A 21,092-nucleotide genomic window follows, 5' to 3' on the forward strand; every position below is an offset into this window, starting at 1 on the left:
TATCACTGTAAAATATTAATGCATATTTACTGTATAATAAGTAATTCAACTTTATAAACAAATGAAGATTATCCCAAATTTACATACAGTGTGAAGAAAAGTCCCTTTATCCTCTGTAACTGTAGCATTTGGCAGATTTAGGAATAAATAATCTTTTGTGGCAAGGGTATGCCTTATCAAACATATGCAGATCAGTGCTAATTAATGCTAATTAAGGTTTCCTGTCTATCTAGTTGGAAAAACGTCCAAATGTTATGAAATCCTGTTAGTATGCCTATTACCCTAATTGTTTTATATGGGATGGTTCTTAATTAAAATATGTAAATTGACCTTAATTGCTATATACTAATGGAGGTTCATGTTATCTCACTAAAAATGACAAGATGGTGAGGAGGGATACTTAAACAAATAATTCCAATACATTTGTAAATAAATGACCTTTAGTCAAAATTATTTTTTAATTGGAAATTGGCAAAAAGAATGTTTTACCATATATGTTTCTCTTTAGGTTTAAATAATATCCAAATTTACAGTCCTTTGTAAATATAGATATGGTGACATTGTAGCTTAATTAAGCCTACTAAACAAGTCAACATTTTGCGTGTTTACTGTATATTTCAAAATTGTTTGCTAACCTCATGTTTACCTTCAGAAATATTGTAGATTGCAGCATTGATCTTAATTTGAACCACTTCTGCTTCAATTTTGTAATTTTGATCTCTTTTAATCGTATCACTTTGTATTTGAAGTCTGATGTACGGGTTTGCTGAGGACCGGACCTGTGATTCTGACTTCTCATCAGGCCTCGCTGTTTTCCAGGATATTGTGACCAACGTTTCTCCGAGGATTGTGCGTGGAGTTACTTCGGGTCCCATCTATGGCCCAGGCCAAGGCTCTTTTCTAAACATTGAACTGATCAGTGAGAAAACAGCAGCATATTGGTGTAAAAGTATTACTGAACTGAAGAGTGACTTTCCAGAACAAGTAAGTACCACTCAATCGTGAAGTATATTTAAAAGCCCCCATTTGTGGATCTGTAAAAGCTCATCTATTTAATGTTTAGTAAACAGAATGCCAATTTCTCTACTGATGATTGTTATTAAAAAATAAACAAACAAAACAAACAAAACAAAACAAAACAGAAAAGCTCATCCAAATAATTTTTATGACAGCAAATGCTGTGAAATCTTTTTTCCACAAACAGAGGACAATTGCTTTCAGTTAGGCTGATGTTTATGTTCAGGTATGTAATAAGGAAGGAGTTGATCCCAGTATGGATGCTTATCAAGCGCTTCTGTGAATAAGTTTGTATTTAAGATCATATTTAAAGATGAAACCTATAGTATTCATTTTCATTGTGAATTGAATTTGATTGTGAAAGCAGTCTTTATTCTTTTCATTGTTAATCCAAATATGAAAGATAAGTAATTGCCTGCTTTAGGAGGAAAGAAACAACACTGACTTGAAGTTAACTTTGCTACAGGGAGAGAGGTTTTTTAGAGCCTTCTTGGCTATGGGGAATATCTGTCTAGAAGGTAATAATGAAAGTTGTGAGCAGTGATGCCAGCTAGCTCCAGTTCTACTGAATAAGAACAGCAAGGTGGAAAGTAAAATTCACCTCAATCATCATCTCAAATGGTAAAGCTTGAAATCCCACAGCCTGGGTCTCTTCTGTCTTTAAATTATTACCTCTGTGGTTCAGCTACGAACAAAATAAGAGAACATTCCTGAGTACATCATGGCATATAAGTAGTCAGATTTTTCTCTTCTTCCTGAAGTTGAAATAAGAGTGCTTAAACACATTTTATTGACAGTAGAGGTTAAACGCTGCATGTATAGTATGTCCTACTTCATTATACGTGGGCTGTGTGCTGCTTTGCTCAGGTTCACATCACTTTATTTACCATGGCTGGGCTTTGTGATAGTGAAAGTGTGAACCAAAGGATAATGCTGTAATTCTCTGACTTTAACACCCTTTGTCTAAGTCCCGGATATTGCAGGTGGGCAGACTGCTGTGGGAATGGTCTCCTATTGCAGTCTTCACCAAAATTCTCTCATGGAACTTTGTGCTTTTCACTAAATTCTTTTCTTCCGTGAGTGAAAGCGCTAGCAACCATTTCAAAAGGAAATCCTAATTTTAGAAGACCTAGCTCTGCATGTGTGATGTGAAGAAGTTCCACTCTTCTGTAGTTCCCGGGGTGGACATCTTTTGATCTTCCCTTTGGATGTGGATTATTGTGCATTAAGTTCCCGTTTGCTGTGGCTGCTGCTGTGGATTTCGTGGGGCTGATATTGCAGTGTGGGCAGGGAACACAACACCCAGCACTGCACCTTGCCTTTCCTCATGGAGATTGTTAAAATGTGCCAATGAACTTAACTAAGAACTGCCATAACTGTAATGGTAAATTTGTTGCTAACTTTAAACAGATTTTTGTTTGCCGAGTAGAAATCTCTTGGTGCTTATTTTGAAATACTCTGAATAATTAGAGCTTGCAGTTATTATTATTATTCTAAATCCTGTTCTCTCCTCTAAAAAGGCTTTTTAAACTTGATGTAATTTGGGTTGTTTTTTTTTATTTTTTTTATTTTTTTAATTTTGTTAAAACTAAAAGAAGTTTCTGCCTGGGTGAGTTTGATTAACAAACAGAGAATGACACTTTCGACTCAGGTAAAAGCTAAGTGCAGATGAGGACAGTAGTAACTAAAGAAACTTACCTTGCTACAGTAAATATTGAAGATGAATCAAAATTGTTACATAATCACTTCTGCTCTGTAATGCAAGCAATTTAAAGTCGAATTTTCTGTACAAGTTAGAAAGATATAAGCAAAATAGTTACCTCATTGGGAGCCAGTGTTGCAACAGCATCATATTACGTGCCTTTAGGAAGAAGCAATCTGTAATGCAAAAGAAGCTACTCAGTTCCCCTAATAAGGCCTAGGATTTAAAGTAAAATTTGCAAGGGATTTTGCAAAAGAGAACCACCTGGCAGAACTCGATGGAAAATATCAGGTAGCTGTGACTTCTTGCCTCTATAGATCAGCAATTAGCGCCCCGATTGTACAAACATGCTGTCTGCTATCCTTTGGCAGGCGGACTGATTCCTTCTTGAGTCCCCTCTGTCTGCAGCCTTTCCCAGTATTCTCTTCTTTGACCCTGAATTTGAGTGGATCTGAGCAAAAGCTGTCCACAGCAAAAAGTTGCTTGTATACTACTGGGGTGTTAATTAAATATTTTAAGGGTCAAAGCAGTAGAGAAAGAAGGAAAAATGACCTGGATTTTGAAGGCTTCTTTTTGAAATATCATCAAAATCTTTGCTGTTTCAACTTTTCTTTTTTTTTCTTTTCCCCCTAAAGTTAATTCAATATCACTATTACTGTTGTTTCTTCTTCCAGAAAACCATAACAACAGAAACTAAGTAATTAGGTGTTACTCGCAGCACAGGCTCAATAAATGTATATACTTTATAATACATTAGATGCTTCTCTGTTTAAGATTTGCAGTTAAAGATGGGATTGTTTTCCTTCTGTTACTTCAGTCCTCTCATTGAGCTATGACTTTAGCAACTTGTTTGATACCACTTAAAACATATGGTTTTATTCATCATTGTTTATAGTTAAATTTTCAAAGTAGGTAGCATGAAAAAGTGTCCACTGATCTCCTGTATGCCCAGAAAACATCCTTTCAGTCAGAGAGCTGTGAAAGTGAAAAGAAAATAGGTCTTTTTCTGTTTGTCATCTCTTTTTTCTTTCCCAGATATTGTGTTTGCTTATGTATATTGGCCTGCCTTTGTTGTATCCACGCATCTTCCTTACATGGTTCACTGAGTTTTTTTGATGTGTCTATGAAATATTTCTATTTTTCTCTATTTTGAGAACCACATAGAGTATCTGACACTATAGGATTTATCATTCTCTGAAATTAATAATCAGATTAAAATTAATTTTTTTTTTTTAATTTAGTGCTAGAGGCTGAGAACTTGGCACTGAGAAAACTCAGAACAGTGATGTTACTAACTTCACAGTCTTAAATATAATAGGAAAATATCCCTTCTGAACTAGTGGAAAGCTGATCCCTTATTGGTAAATTTTGCATCTCCCTCCCAAAAGGTAGCAAGTTATTTGTCACGTGGTATATTAATCTGAAGGTCAAGAAAAAAAGTGAAGGAAAAATACTGATAATCAAACTTTTCTGATTGAATACTAATTAGCACTTGTTTGAGATAAATGTCTTCTGCAACCTCAAGTAGTCAGGTAGCCTGTTCTCACTCCTCCCTGCTGTAGGGGGATTACTTGGGGCAAGATCAATAAAAGCTGCCACCATGTAATACAGATATTACCTCAACATCATAACGAGCACAAGGAAGACTTCCCCTAAGGTCTACTTTGAGTTTTTTGAAATGGCCATGAGAGATTTTCCAAAGACTCAAGCAGACATAGCCCACAAAAGACCCATTCTTTCTCCCTTCCTCGTGAAGAGTTCCTCTTTTGTTGATGTACCAGGCCTGGTTTGCATGGAACTACCTTTCTTCATGGCAGGCAGTGTGGCACTGTATTGTAGATTTGTGACCAAAACACTGTTGGTAACCCACAAGTGTTTCAACTCATGCTGAGCAGTGCTTGCTCAGTGTCAGGGCCTTCCTGTTTTCTTCCTTTGCCCTACAGCAAACAGGCAAGATGACCCTGGAGGTACACAGCAGGGACAGCTGACCGAAACTAAACAGGGGGATATTCTGCTCAGGAATAGGATTTAGGAAAGGGCAAGAATCGGTAATTTTTTCCCTAAAGTTTTTGTTGCGTGGATGCTTCCTGAGGATTTGTTTGCTTGGACATGTGATATTTGAAGTGCTTTAGATAGCTGGACAAGAGATCTAACACTGATGTCGTAATATGTCTAGCTTTCATATTCTATTTATTGAGGAGTTACTTGACTGTACACTGTATTGGTGTACTTTCCAGACAAAATGGTATTTTATCATATATTCAAGAAGCAGGAGACTTAAGAAATATGAATTTGGGCAAGTAGACTTCACCCCGTGATATGATCAGGAACAAAGAATATGAAGGGCAAAATATCACTTATGCAAGTCTGCAAGCTATAATAATCAGTAGAAACTGGCTGAAAAAGGACTACAGAACCTTGCAAGAGAACTTATTGCTGATATTTAATATTCACTTACCTGACATCAGTTACAACGTAGTTGTTATCTGGGCTGGGAACTGTGAATACTTGTCATGGCAATAAATCTATATGTGCCAGTAAAACCAGGAGCTGTATGCACAGTGGAATTGGAAGTCTGGAGAATCATTTTTGGTGATTGCAGAGGAATCGGGTATATTGCCGGTAGCACTTTTTTCTTCAGAAAAAGCCTACAAACTGGCCCTCATCCAAAACTTTTGCTTATCATAGCTAAGCCTGCTCGTTTGAGTTGGTTAATCAGCTACTTACACAGATGTCTATTCTTCCACTCCCATAAGCAGGTCTGTGTATTTACAATACCTTGTAGCTAGTCAAAGATTTTAGGGCTTCATATCACCCTGGAGCCTCTTCAGCATTTGCACTGTGGAGAAAAACTTGAGGAGACAAATGTCTGAAAGTGGTGAAACACTTATCTACCAATTATTGTTGTGATGGTGGTGGGCACAACTACCAGAGAGTCTTTCAGCACCTTCCCAAACCCATAATTGGTACCCAAAAGTAAGCAAATTCATTTAAAAAATTTCAATACATAGCTTGTTTGTGTCTGAGCGCAGGCAGGGGAGGTTACAGCACTGCTGATAAAGGCCTTTGGAATGATATTTAAAGAAGAAAAATAGATTGCTTGGGAAATGTCATTCACCACAGGGCTGACAGAAGTCCATCACAAACCAGAAAATATCTGAGAAATTTGAAAAATGAAGAACTGGGATCTTGGAAGATGCCGTACTGAGTATTTTTCAGTATTGCTGTATTTGTATACTGATGTCCTAGAAGTAAATTTTTGATCTCCTTTCTGAGCATGAATGAGTTTGAGCTGCTGTATGATTCTAAGGAATTTATATAGGATACCAGATTGTCAGCTGTGACACTGATTCTGTAACTCAGATATTGGTGTCGTGACGTGTTGAATTGAGAAACCTCTTCTGCCAGAAACAGTCAGTACTTTAGGACCCCAAAACTAAGCTGAAACATCTTGTCTTCCTAATGTTTGTTCTGCTGCACGCGGAATGTTGCTGACAGTCCTTCTGACAGTTAGTCAGCAGAGAGCAGCTTCTCAAGGCTGAAACTGTTAAAGATATATTTTTGTTCAACAATTTTGTTCAGAACGTCCTAGGAACACCTGTCAGGAATAGCCATGCCAGAGTGTGAGTGAGAAGAGCAGATCATTGGATTCCAGGCTGATAACTGACTTATTTGCAGCATTGTCTAAAAAATGATTACAAATGTCTTGAAGTTCTTAGTAATGTTATATTACATTATACTTATCTATGCAGATATGAAACAAGACAACTAGTACAATGAAAAACATTTGTATTATTTGTAAACTTTTACCCTCTCTGTCTGCACTAACAGTAGACCTTCTATAATCTGGTTACTGGGAGGAATTGACCAATGTATCTGTAAAAATCTTTCCTATAATTCTTCTTTGAAATGTAAAAGGTTGGAAATTTTTTTTTAAGTTATAGAGGATTCATAGGCATCACATTTTTACTGTGAGAACAGGTATAGCCTGTCTTTCTCAGTAAGCATGTTAGGGATAATTTGAATATTATTGCAGGCATTGTTATGACTTTTACTTTTGGTGAGTGTTTAGAGGTCTGTGGGATGTTGTGTGCTGTAAATAGTGTGTACATTTTGACATAGCAGTCACTATGATGGGTTTGGGTTATGTACTGTATTAATTTTTTTAACATTTATATTTGGAATTCAGAACAACGTTTGTAATTTCTGTAGTTAGGGAAAGTGAAAGGCAGAACCTTCTCCGTGTTTTCAGCAGTCATGTTTGGAAGAAATGAAGGTCAAATCATCAGCTGGCTTTTTTCCGTACGTACCTGTTCTTTCTTGGGCTGGTATAGATAGGTATAGCTTTCCACACAGGGAAACCATATTTTATACTCCAGTGGATGCATGCATGTATCCGCTTGAAAAGTCACAGACACCTTGACAAGCTTAACTGTGGAAGATGTATCTACAAACTCAGAGGAAAACAAGCAGGTGGGGCTGTTCCCATGTGTACCTCACCTTGTGCCAGCAGCAACCATGTGCTGTAGACCTGAATGAGGACTGCAAATGCCATGTGTAAATGCCCAAAAGAAGATCCTTGTACATCAACTGCTTATCATGAAACTGCCCAGCAGTGCAGAGCAGCTACCTGGATTCTCTGCTTTCAGGTTCACTAATCACACTGAAAACTGCAGAAGTTGTTATTGCTGCAGCTTAAATTTCTTAAAGCCAACCATCATGGATGCTTTGTAGGAGGTGAAAAAACCCACACAGCAGTTGTTAAATTCACCATATGGAAAAGATCCCTTTCACTACAGAAAGCTGGCAGCAGGCCTAGTCCCTTAACATCAGAGGAAATCCTAGCTGAAAAGGGAGGACGAGGTTGCAATGAAGTGCTCATACTAGCTACCTTGCCCAGGGACTAAATCTATTGTCCCTAGCAAAGGGGGGTGCAAGAATGGCCAAGACTTATCAATATCCTGTGACCACTGTGATGGGTAGATAAGAAGAGACCTCAGAGCATGGAGCATACAACTACCTTCCCTTTTTGCCTTCATCCTTCACCACAGTGAAAAAGAAGAATGAAAAATGCTACCTAGAAAAGGGGAGAAAAGAGCTGCTGTAAAGAAGAGCTGAAAAATACACCTCTGCATGTTCCTTGGGAGTTCTCACTCTCCCAGCTCCTGAGGCTGTCCTCATTTCTCCTGACACCTGTTCAGCTCCTCATGAACTTGCAGAACGTATTTTTCTCTTTGCAGTCTACGGAGGAATTCATCGAGAACTTCAGTTTACCCACTGGGTTTACACCAGAAGTCCTTTTCTGTAGGCACAGCAGTTTCTATTTGCAAAAATACTTGAACAAAAACAGAAGCTAGCAACAGAAATGTTGATGTATTGGGCCTTTGAGACCACATTTTCTTATAAGGAAGGAAACTTTCTGGGAAAGGCACTTCCACAGTTCATAATAAATTCTCAAACATCATATGAACAAAATATTAATAGACATGGGACTGAGATACAAAATATGATTCTGTAGACTTTAACTTCTTCTTGACGCTTATGTGTTAGTGAAGAAATGAGATAGTACTGGAAAATTTTTATCTATTATCAGCATTTATTTCTGATTTTTACAATATTGTTATCTGTAGCAAATTTGCTTGAGGCTTGAAAAGTAGTGGAGGACTGGCCAGTGGTCAGCTAACACTTCTATTCCAGGAGAGATCTTCAGACCTTGCATGCAAACTTGTAAATGCTCTTCTAAACAATGGAATTACTAAAAAGGAAAAAACAAAAGGGGGAAAGGAGGATGGGGGGGGGGGGGAGGTGAGGAAGGAGCTTTTGTGGTAGGCCACACCTTAAAAAATGTGATTTGATCAAAAGAGATTCTGCTGATGAAGGCAGCTTCAGTTTCCAAAAGCATCTGACAGGGTCCCTCACTGAAAGATTCAAAAGAAAGCTGCTATAAGATCAGAGGAAAGAAATACACATGAAAATATGACTAGTTAAAGACAGAAAACCATATTAAGGAATACTTAATTTTCACACTGAATAGAGCTGCAGTTGAGTTCTCTGGGGATCTGTATTGTGTTTTATGCTATTTAAAATAATTATTAACAGTCTGGAAAAGAGAGAGAATTTAAAAAATGTAAACTTTGCTGGTAATGGTAAGTCTTGTAGGCAAACAATAAGAGCTGAACTATAACGGTATTGCAAAGGGTCTTACATTACTGAGTGATTGGCCAATGAACTGCCAGATAAAATTAAATGAAGACAAATGTAGTGATGCACGTAGAAGAAAACAGTTCTAAATTTATATATACAGTGATTGATTCTAAGCTAGCTATACTAAAGTTGTAGCAGAGAGAGCTATGAAAATCTCAGCTTAATGCTCAATAACATTGAAATAAAGCATATCAAACACAGAATTTATAAGAAAGGAAGAGAGAGTAAAGAAAAAACCTTCACTATGCCACAGTACTGGTTCATTTTACTTCTACGTTTTGAATAGACTGCAGTTCAGATTTATTTTTCTCAGCAGCCGGATTGGAACCAGAAGGGAGAAGTGGAAGGAAGTGGCAGGATATGCTTCTGCACGCTTCACAGTGACTGTGGGACCTGCTCTTAGAGGGCGCTACTCATGCCAAAGGGACAAAAAAAAAACGTACTGGAAGAAATTATGTAGAGAAGGCGATGGTTGCCATCAATGATCTCATGTATAGGAACACAAGGAAGTCTGCTAAAAATGTACCCAGAAATAATGTGTGTTCGTGTGTGTTCAACCGATCATGCACTATGTGTCTGATCAATTGGTCCCAACTGCCACGATATTAATCTCCTTCTAAATGTGTTTTGTTTTTAAGAATATGGTTGCTAATCTGGCAAAGACTGGAAGCACACATTCCTACCACCAACTCAAGAGAATTTTATTTCTATAAAGCACATACCTTCTTCAGCAGACTGCAATTTGTAATGAAAGTATGACCTCACAGTAAATTCAGAGAGATTCTGACAATCACTGATTCAAATGTACATGTTGGTGGTGACAAATTAGGACCTTGAGGAGAAATGTGAGAAGGTCTTTTATGTTCTGCACTTGGAAACAACGACTTTGTTGAGAAACCTGTCAAATTAGTTTTGTGCAGAGCTGTACTTTCTTACTATGCACGTTATAAAGCCATGAATTATTTTGTTTGTTTTACCTTCACAGCTATGGTTTGACAAATAGTAAGTAGCACAGTAAGGCGGAGAACTATTTGTACGTATGCTAAGAATATCCTTTTGATTTGGAGAGTGAGTTATTGATCTCTGAAAGAAAAGAACAATTTTCACAATTCTGTGAGGACTGTGAGCTCATCTTTAAAACTTTAGCCTTAGGGTAAGAACTAGGAGAAAATTAAAGCAGTTTCTGAAATACTTCACCAGCTATCTCCTAGAAAATGACCCAATCTTCATGATTATTGGAAAAGACAAACTCCCTAATGGCCAGCATCAGCTGGGGCTGGTTCAGGCTGGTTTTTGGCCATTGCCATTGCTAAAAATTCCTTATTTGAAGAGAGATGTGAGTGGTCATTAATCAGAAATCTCAATGAAGGAGATGCACTAAATGTAAAAATGCAAAGAGGATAAAAAAAAAATATTCTAGAATGTAATTCTGCTGACCATGACATGAATAGCTGTATATCTTTATTCATCTCACTAAGGCTTAAACTTCTTTTTATTTTTCTGTATAGACTATTATTTACAGAAAATAAAAAGACTTCTTAAATGCCCAACTGCTTTTTTGGGTTTGTAGGGTACTGTGCACACAATGAAGTGCTACAAAATGATCTGCAAAATCTGTGTGTAAGACAGAGCAGTCACTCTTTCTAGAAATGTCGTCCATAAACAGCAAAAAATGGAATTGCATCATGCATTAAAAAAAAAAGAAAGAAAAGGCAAAAAATTTTGGTTTAAAATCATTAGCAATCAGTGATATATCAAAATTAAATTCTTAACTTTTCAAAAGTGCCAAAATTCCACTAGCACTATTACCTCTGCAAATCAATTACCTCTCCCCACCCCTAGTACTTTTCCTCATTTCTGTTTCAAACTTTTCGTAGACAATTGGGTTACATTACCAAATTTGATCTTCTAAAATGCACAGCAGCTGCGACATTCATTTTTAGTGGCTATGATATGATTTTAGTCTTTTATGAGGCACTGAGTTTATATGATTTAGATAATTCTGCTTTTTTCTCTTTTACAAACTGTTACAATACTACAATGCTAATAAAGCAAATTTATACTTGGTAAAAGTAATAAGTGTATGCGGTTCCTGTAGCCCATATTCTGCACTTAATTTCTATGATGTGGTTTGCATTTTAGGCATTCTGCTAGAGCTCTAATGAGGAAAAATATGAAGGCTAGATCTATATTTAAAAGTCTTGCTCATGTACTTATGTAGGCTAGAAACACTAAAAATAAAATCACATCTAACTACTGTCCTAGCAGAACCCTTGTGTAGATGCAGCTATACCATCACAGAGTTTATTTTTATTCAGGATCAAGTAAAGTGTTTGTTTCACCAATATGAACTGCGCTACAGGAGGAGAGCTAGCTCTGCACAGGCATGTTCTAGCTTAGACTAGAAAGGCAAAGGCACCACCACAGCTGGAGCCATTCTTTGACTGACAGCTGCTGGACCTTATCCCAGCTCCTGGTGCTTTCTAGTAAGGGGGGTTGTGAAAAGATCTCAAATTCCTTTCAAAATATAGGAATAAGAGTTTAATATATATGTATGTATGTATATTTATCCTCAGAGAAAGATGTAGATAAGCAGAATTTTTACAAGGCTCTGAACTGATCTTAGTCTGTATCCTGAACACCGTTAATATCCTCTTAACTTTTTATGCACACCAAGTTTAAGAACTGTGATCATAAACTTCTACAAAACTGTAGTCATGAAACTTCTTGTAGGTGTCACATTCCCATATTCTAGATATCAATTCACTCTGCTCTCATATTCAAGTCCTTTTTAAAATTCTGATTGAAAGTAATGAACTGTACTCACTGTTATGGTTAGGTAGCAAGTAGTAAACAAGTAAGATTAGGTGGCCAGCCCAAAAAAAGCAGACTAATACCATCTTATGGTATTAGTCTGGTATTTTATGGAATTTGAAAGAGCTCTGAAATAGTCAGTTGCTGCAGGTGCTCTGATTTAGGTAACTCCTAAATCAATAGAAATGTTTTTGTATGTATAAGCCATGGGTGCATATCTAGTGGAGGTGGAACAGTCATTTAATTGCAAAGGAAAATGTGACAGTATGTACCTATTTTCTAAATGTTTAAAACAAGTAAAACCAAGGTTTTGTTCAAGTAGACTTAAATACATCCTTTGTTATGAGTCGCTGAAGTTCAATATGAACTGTAAGAAACAAGCACTATTTTTCTATTCTGTTCCCTGCTGCTGGGCCTGTCAGTCTCAGCTCCTCAGAAAAAAATGTTTTTTGCTGGCCTATGTTTACATATTATTCTTTTTTAAGCTGACTGTTTCCAACCTGTTCCAAATTTCATTTTCACTTAATTATCTTTATACCTAACATTTTCGTAATTACATGTATTGTTTCAGCCTATGCAGAATAGTTAGGTGTTAGGGTTTGGAAAAGTCATAGCCCTAAATTTCAAGATAGCGTTTATAAAACTCATAGCACTTCACTTGTGCCAAAGTCTGATGCTGTCTGTCGCTGTTGAGGCACCGCAGGATTACCTCTACTGATACTGGTGTATTGTTAAATAAGCCTAGGGTTCCCATTAATGTGAGCTTAATGAGAACTGGTTGTCTTCCTCCAGGTGATGAGAGCTACTTTTCTTCATTTGGAGAGGTGAAATCTGAGGAGGAGTGAGTGAAGTATTGGTATTTTTTGCCTGGTATTTTGCTTTGCTGCGATGTGAGGTTTGTGTGTTGTGTGAGGGAGGTGAATGGTACACTGTAGTTGTGAAAGTGGCCTTTCTGCTAGGTTGCAGGTCTCTGTCTCTGAAACAGCTGATTCTTATTAAAATGCAGAGCTGCATTGGTTCAGGTTGTGACAGCAGAAGTAGAACTGAAGAATGTTGCTTTAGTACACAGTAAAGAGGGAGAACAAAATCCAGAAGTAGATAACAATGAAGAAAAATAAACTGGCCCTGCAAGGCCACAGAGTGAAACAGTACAGGCAGCAATGAAGCAGACCTCAAAAGGGAGCAGAGATGATAGGCTGAAGTTTATGTGAGAGAACAGAGAGCAAAATATAGACATAAAAGATGTGTTTGAACAAATGCAAGACTGCAGCAGGGTCCTCTGCTAGGGAATGTCTCAACAATGTTGGAATTGGTAAAGATAGGTGGCTTTATGCGTAATGCAAGAGTATGAGATAATTCTGAAGAGACTCGGGGAAGAACACCATGCATATCTGTGCAGGGAGTGTTCATGGGATCATCTGAAAACTCAGATTTGGCAGGGGCCTCAGGAAGTAAGGATAGCTAGTCCAACTTTCTGCTCAAAGCAGAGTGATTATGGAATCAAAACATTCAGAGAAAGCAATACTGATTCAGGGAAGATGCCCAAAGAAGTGCAAATTTAAGTGCTCTTCAGCAGAATTGTTCTAGAAGAAAAGGCAAAGTGTCACAAGAAAATGAAGCATCACTAACAGATGATAGAACAGTTGTTGTTGCGTAGCTAAGTGCACTGCAGCACTCTGCTGTACTGCTCAGTGGGAAAGTAACCCAGAAGGACTTCTTGTAAATGATTCTCAGTGAAATTCTGGTGGAGATGCATCCCTCAGGTCCCACTGTGGCCTTTGAAAACATTTTGTTTCCAACCTTGTGAACACTTGCAATCTGTCTCCCTTCAGTCCCATTGAGCAGGTAGATCTTGTGGAGCAAGGAAGTTCTCTTTATGAAGATACCTAACCAGAAAGGAGAAAACAGCTAGGAGATCAACAGGTCTCCCACACACAACTGGCATGCAAAGCCTTCAGATAATGTGTTGAAAAGGGGACAAAACCTACAGCCTGTTCCTGCACACCTTCTTGATGAATATACCCTCATCTATCAGAATCGCATAGTTTAAGAACTGGTTGTGAAAAATCAGGTAATTATCGGTGCTTTTGAGAGTATTGCTACAGCAGTAATAGAGCAAAGAGAGAGTGGAAAAGCTGGGGAGGATGCAACTAGGCTGACAAAATCATTTATTGCTCCCAAGCATTGTTTTGGCACTAGCAATGTCACATGATGAAATAGATCACAGAGCTGTAGAGTGTAAAGAGGAGGAAGGGGTTTTTTCTTCCTCATCTAAGCTACATTTTCCTCTTCTACCTGCACAGAGTCTGCTAGTTTTCCTGAGCCTTCAAATCCAAGGAAGTGAATTAAAGGAAGCCCTGGGGGTGATGGAACAAGGGAATAGAGAGGATGGACTTCCTGGGGATGGAAAGAGACAGATATGTCCTGGGGAATTGCTGGCTGACTTAATGCAGGAGTCAGCGAACTCTAACAAGGTTATTCAATGTACATGTTGTCTCTTTTTATTTTCAACTGAATTTGTTTTCTAATAAATTAGGCAGCTTTATTGCTAAGTAATAGGGGAAATTTATGAAATCTGCATGCCTCTGGAAGGAATTAGAGCCTGGAGGAACTGGAGGAAGGATCTCAGAGTACCTTTCACCTAATGGACACTCATTCCCTCTATTGGAGCAGGCTACAGCCCTTGTCTCCAGTTGGTTTCCCCCTCAGAGGGGCACCCTGCAGAAAGTTGCTCATGCTTCTGTGAGAATAAACAGTAACGATTAGTGAGGTACTGTTACAACTGTTATAAAAAGGACTGTGGATGTATCTCAGTAAAAAATCTGATGAGAAAAAAGTGTCTATAGATGGAGGAAAAAAAAATCAACAAATTTGTGTTGCCTCTTGTGAGTGCTGTTTCCATATGTTTTTTAAGGAAAAATAGTATGTCAGCATCCTGGTGTAAAGCTTTTGCTCCAGGTCGTAGCATGCATCTGAAATATCGTAGAATTAGATATACCCATTGTCCATTAGCTACTCCAATACTGTATTGGCCTCCTCTGGTTTCCCTTTATATTAAGACAGTGCAGAAGGTACAGACATACATCAGGGGTATGGCATACACACAAGGGTTTATAGATATTCTTTGCTAGGAGTATGGCTGAAAATGAGTATCTGTCTTCTCTTGGATTCTGCCTTTGTTAACTTGAATATTTTCCTTTCAGTAATGCAAATTTCTATTCACTCATAATCAATTTCACACTTTACTGAAGAGACTAAAATTTGGACGTTGTTTTCCTTGTCCAAAATGAAATCCTAACAATTCTGCTGAATTTTCTGCAAACTTTTCAGCTGCATGGATAATTTTCAATGGAATTTGAAGGGCACTGAAATTTTCAACAGTCCATCATGAAATGGACATACTTTTTTAATCCCACAAAACATGTGAACTGCTTTCTACAAGAGCTGCATTTTCTTTCATTAGGTATTTGTCTAGAGAATTTACATTTCAGGGTCACTTATCCTGTCCTCAAGAATTATCATGTCTTAATCAAGAGTACCTTCAAGCATGAGAGCTGTAAGTGTATCAGATCTTTTTTTGTTCTGTCCATTCACTTTGCTTTTAGTCGTATTCTAAGTTGATAAGTTTCTCTTGAAATGTTCTAATGAAAACTTAGCTTTTCATTTAGCAGCCACTTCTGTGAGAGGTATCTCTGTCTTCACATTTATGTGTACTAGTAAGGCCAAAGACAGTGTAGCTCTACTGCTGCCCCAGTGCCACCTGATGCAGAGCCGGGTTTCACGTGGCAGAGCAATTACATTGCAGTTACAGCAAGCCATTCCCTTGTTTTACTACTGGTGCTGCCAATCCTAAAGGGCGATCTGTTTAGCTTTGTACCTATGTGACCTGCTATAGGGAACCTGCTTTAGCAGGGTGGTTGGACTCAAATATCTCTAGGTCCCTTCCAACTCCTACAATTCTGTGTGCATTTGTGTGCTCCTGTCAAAGCAACAGCATTCCGTTGTTTTCCAAAGAAGTAGGCTTTTTAAAATTTCTCTGAGGACATTAGATCCTACCTCACCAACATCCACTAAATAACTAAATATATGAAATCTCATACGTAGTATAGAAGTAGAGTCATCATAAGAAAATAATTGCCTTTGAACATGAGCACCTCTATTTAGCCTGGAAACCTTTGTTATTTCCTCTTCATACTGACTTTGCCTGTGTCATAGGGTGAGCAAATGATAATATTTTTGTACTCCTATCATCAACTTCTCCAAATATATTTGCCCGCTGATAATGTTTGGCCGATTTGTGTACATCTGTTGTATCTTACTTTCACTTCAGTATGAAAAATACAGTGAGAGCTCAATATAAAATCATATATTAAAGATAGGGCTTTATTCAAGAGGTTTTCTACAAAAATCTATGTAATAACTGTACTAATATCCCCTATTGTATTATTTTCATTTACTAAAATTATCTTAAATGTATTTTAGTTGTAAGTTAAGGAGTAAAACAGTGGATAGTTAGCAATTGTTAAATATTTACTCTCTATTTGCTGAGAAGAGAGAAGAGAAAGAGAATTATGGGTCAGCAATGTCAAGACATTCCTCATTACTTGTCTTTATCATCATGCAGAATCTTTGTACTAAGGCAGCATAGAAAGAATAGATTTATGGACTGAAGGTATAATGTTTAATATGTCCACATCCATCTAGATTGACATTTTCTACAGACGTGAATTTCCCAGGAGATACAGTGTTACTGGTTTCAGTGGATGGCATCATTTACTTCAGTGTTCCATTATTAAATTGATAACAAGATAATTCCTCTGCTTCTCAGAGACATGACAGGGTTTACAATTGTTAACTTTCTTATTGAATGGGATTTGATGTTCTAGGTAGTTTTTAATAAGAAGCTTGTTTTTATTTCAGTTCTGCAGCAAATCAAAAATTACGAGAAAGTGTAGATAACCTATTTAGGAACCTAGTTAAGTCTACAAAGCATCAAAATCGAGCTGGTTTAAAGAGGGTCAACTTAACAACCATATGTCTTTGTGCCCGTACTGTTTTTCACTACTGCATGTTTAAGCATGTTTGTGCAGTATGGAATATTTACTGAAGTACTCCTCTGTCTTGTGAGGTATATATTAGAAACGTTCTGTACATTCTCTGGTTGGGTGAGCTCATGGATGATTATTTCATCAACCAGTGGCTATTTGGGAAAGCGGCAGACTGCTGCAAGTGGCAGATGAATTAAGCTCTAAAAATCTCTGCTGGCAAAAATGTGGCATAGCTGCAACTTCTGATACTGAGCTAGAGTGGGAGTCAGGGCAATGAAGCTGTTAAAGGGTCTGGAATACAAGTCTTTTGAGGAGCAGCTGAGGAAACTGGGATTGTTTAGTCTGGAGAAGAGGGGGCTCAGGAGTGACCTTATAACTCTTTACAACTACGTGAAAGGAGGTTGCATCGAGGTGGAGGTTGGCTTCTTTTTCTGGGTAACTAGAGGTAGGATGAGAGGTGATGACCTTAAGTTGTGCCAGTGGAGATTCATGTTGGATATTAGAAGACATTTTTCTCTGGAAGAGTGATGATGGAATGAGTCCAGGGAGGTGGTGGTCACCATACCCGGAGGTTTTTAAGAAAAGGGTAGATGTGGCACTGAGGGACATGGTTTAGAGCAGTCACAGACATGAGTTGATGTTTGGGCTAGATGATGATCTTAGTGGTTTTTACAACGACTCTATAGTTCTGCAAAGACAGACTAGCAGTATGAGTCTCAGTGAGGTGGAAAATCTCTCCCAACCCCTAAAGTCCTGGAATGCTGGGGGATAGATCAGAGTTTGGCCTAGGTTTCATTTGTTCATTTTAGTATACAAACTACAAAAAAAAAAAAAAAAAAAAAAAAAGGAAAAAAAGAATATTTTTCAGCAGCAAGAATATTTTTCAGTTAGATATTTGCAGTGTTGTTTATTGTTTCACTGAAACAGCTAAAGAATGCTCAGTCAACTGTTTTTTGTTAACTTATGACCAAGGTTCTGGCGCATACCTACACATGTGCTGGACCTTCAGGAAAGGCTGCAAATGCGCCAACTTGTTGCTGTGCATGGGTGAGGGAGGATGTGGGTCAGAGATGAGGGCGCATATCCTCATTCAGACATTGGGGATTTTAATGGTTTGACATAGTAGTTCAGCTACCAAGAGCAACTCTTGTCCTAATTTGCTGGTGTAGCTGTAGATATCCTTTCCTCTGGTGAGTGATGAATTAAATATTTTATTTTTGCTATTGTTTTAGACAGATAGTATGTTCAGTGCTTAGCTTCTTCCCAGTAAATACTTCCTCCTGGGGAATTCTGGTTAAGAACACTCAGGTTTGTTCAGACAGAGCAGGTCATGTGGCAAGGCTGTGCTGTGGTATGTAGGAATCAGAAAAATGTTTTGAAAGGAAGATTGCTATCTTTCCATCTGACCAAATCACAAATAGCTTCTGAAGTTTAGATCAATCAAGAATAATTCTGTGGTTATTTGAAATCTGAGTCTTCATGTAGCCTTCAGTCTGAGCACTTATCTTGTTTCACATCTTTCTCTCCCAAACAGGTAGCCGTCACAAAACTAATCCTTCTGCCTTCTTCAAAACTCCTGTTGATTTTACAGCTTTCAGGGGAAAAATCTCCTAATGAAAGTGCTCAGAATCTGTTTCAGCAAGGACTGTGAACATCAAAAACAAAATCCTGGGGATTTTGCAAGTGTTTGAGTAATAGGAATGAGGCACCAATTGAAGCCAGCAGCAGGGTAAAAATGGATCACATGCACACACTTGATGCTCAAACCTGGTGTATCAGTGAGAAGCAGAAATGCTGAGGGTGTCTGAGCTCCCTTAAGTGTAGGTAGATCATGCACAAGCCAGGAAAAATGGTTTAGAAACAGCTGTGGGCCTTTAGGAACAGCTAAGAGCCTATGTTAGAAGGCATGAGGATAGAGGATCATGTTTTCTTAAATTTACAGGAATTGCCAGAGTTCTCGCTTAAATCCAACCCCCTGAGAGTTTTTCAGACTCTGAGTGTCCTGAAACTCTTTTATTCCCTACAGAGCAGTACAGGACAAATGGTAATTGTCTGCCTAGAGTTCTGCTGTTTTCTGGCTTTAAATAGATGTTCTCAAGATCAACTGATCAAAAGTGGGCCCAGTTATTTTTTCTCTCCTGCCTTTTGTTTTTGAAACCTCTTGCAGTGAATTGGGTGTGTTATGGAAGAAAGATCATTTGAAAACATATGTAACGGTGAATCTCATCTTTTTTTTTTTTAAATGCTATTAATATGAGACGTCTATATTGAGATAATGGAAAAGAAAAACATTCACAATGGAAATAGATTCTAGTTTAAGCTTTCAGGGGGATTATTATAAACGGAGAAAAAGTATTTTAAATACTGTGGAAAGTACCTTGTTGGTGTCCTTTTAAGTGGAATAGCTACTAATGTGTGGGTTACAGGATTGTGTGAAATGTAGCTTTTTACTATGTGCTTAACTACAGTATATTGCTATCATAATCATGTCTAAATGGTACATTATATACCTTCCCCTTTCCATCTCTTTCCCTCCAACAAAAAATTTATTTTTTAGATCTTCCCTCAGTAATAAATTCCCTTCCAGAGAATAAGGTCAGATGTCACAAGCGTCTATCTGTCCCTTTACAGATATTAGGAGGCACTGCCCATTACTCGTATAGTGATGACCATCTCTCTGATTGGGTGGGCACAGGGCAGTGCGGCAGTGTCTCTGCACTGTGGCTCAATAGCTGTTTGGGTGAGGAAAACAAGCGAGACAAGCTTCAGATCTGGAGTAAGGAATGGGCCAGGGATCCCACTGTGCTTCAGTCGTGCACAGTTTTACAGCAGCCCTCATTCAAGCAATGACAAAGCTGCAATTTAGTCATTTCATTTACCATTCACCGCAATTCAGCGGCAGAACTGGAAGATCTGTCAGAGTCCCCTTTTGTAAGGCAGGAAGGCATTGTTCCGCCTTGCAGTATTGGTTCAAACAACTGCACATAAACTCAGATCAGTATTGCCACTGCAGATCTGGCAAGAGAAGGCTGTGCTGCCTGGGGACCTCCTGCACAGAGCCATGCATTGGTGGGCTGTGGAATACTGGCTCCAGGGGTTCCAATGTGGTACATGGCTTGTCAGGCAGGGATGCTTTTGAAAAGCTGTTAAAGAAAAATCAACTGAAATGCGATACATTTTATTACATTCAAATAAGGCCACTGATTTTTATCATTTCCTATTGTTACTTGCCTTGTACTTCTTTTTGTAAATAATAAGAGATCATATTCTGTTTTTTCCTTCTTAAATGCCTGAATAAGATTTATGAGTAGGTTCTGACCTCAGACATCACAGGCAGTGCCCCTATATGTCCACATATAATTTGCTGTTTTATTTTAGTTGGTGTTTTTTTTCCAAATGAAAAGGCTGTAGAGGCATTTGAGGGAAGAACAGCCACTTAAGGAAGGACAGCTTGTTAATGCGGAGTGCTCCACCTAGGAATTGAGTTCAATTTCAAGATATGAGAACACCAGGGGAAAAAAAAAGAGAGAATAAAATTCTTACCATATTTAAATTTCTGTTAATTCCCTCTGAGCTCATAGTTTTCATGTGAACGTACACAGTAGAAATGTAATGTTTGCTTTCATTTATTTTTGTTGTAAACCACTGCTTCTGTCAAAAGTATCTACTTAATCTTCAACGTGAATACTAAAACTAATCAATATTAATTAGACATGTCTTAATTAATGGCTCTTTGAAACAACACAGATCTTGTTTCCTCCTCTTTTGTACACTCCCAGCAGAATTTTCAAATTTCATTAATTACACTTAGCATAACCCAACTCAGCTACTTGTGAATACAGTCAGTCACCTTTGTCTTACAGCTTTCCCTGCTGAAAAATTTGGTATATACTAAAGCTCAATTTTGTAGATTTCTGATGTACTTTGGATTATGTCTGCAATCTGTGAAGATCCTTATCATGTTGTCAGTGTCTGAGTTGTTTTGGTTGTTTTTTTTTTTTTTTTTTTGCTTTATTTAATGCATAAGAAGTGTGAATTTGACAAGATATAATTTCTAGCTAACTTCCAGATAGTGCATATTTTAACTCTAAAATTCTCATAGACCCTTTCATAAACTGATTTTTCACAATGATTTGTGGTTTTGAAATTATTAGAATTTTTTAAAAGAAATTTGTGTTTATCTCTGAGTACTCAAATTATCTCAAATAATAATAATATAGAGTAATAGAGAGCAAATTCTGTTTCACAATCTTTACCTACAGAGCTATTCGCAATACACAAAAGTATTGTACATAAGAGACAATATT

The 21,092-nt window shown here is 37.8% G+C and overlaps 1 protein-coding gene across 2 annotated transcripts in view; it reads left to right on the plus strand.

The window, feature by feature from the left end:
• The window catches only part of DPYD (dihydropyrimidine dehydrogenase), a 316,371-nt gene that overhangs the window by 189,138 nt on the left and 106,141 nt on the right, over positions 1-21,092 (plus strand). For both annotated transcript variants that reach the window (XM_042873805.1, XM_042873806.1), the window contains exon 14: positions 820-984. In XM_042873805.1, the coding sequence (XP_042729739.1) occupies positions 820-984 (165 nt within the window). The remainder of the gene's footprint in view (positions 1-819; positions 985-21,092) is intronic.

Source organism: Lagopus leucura, unplaced genomic scaffold (genome assembly GCF_019238085.1).
Source record: "Lagopus leucura isolate 7727_CA_CO unplaced genomic scaffold, USGS_WTPT01 Super-Scaffold_100009, whole genome shotgun sequence".
NCBI lineage: Eukaryota > Metazoa > Chordata > Aves > Galliformes > Phasianidae > Lagopus > Lagopus leucura.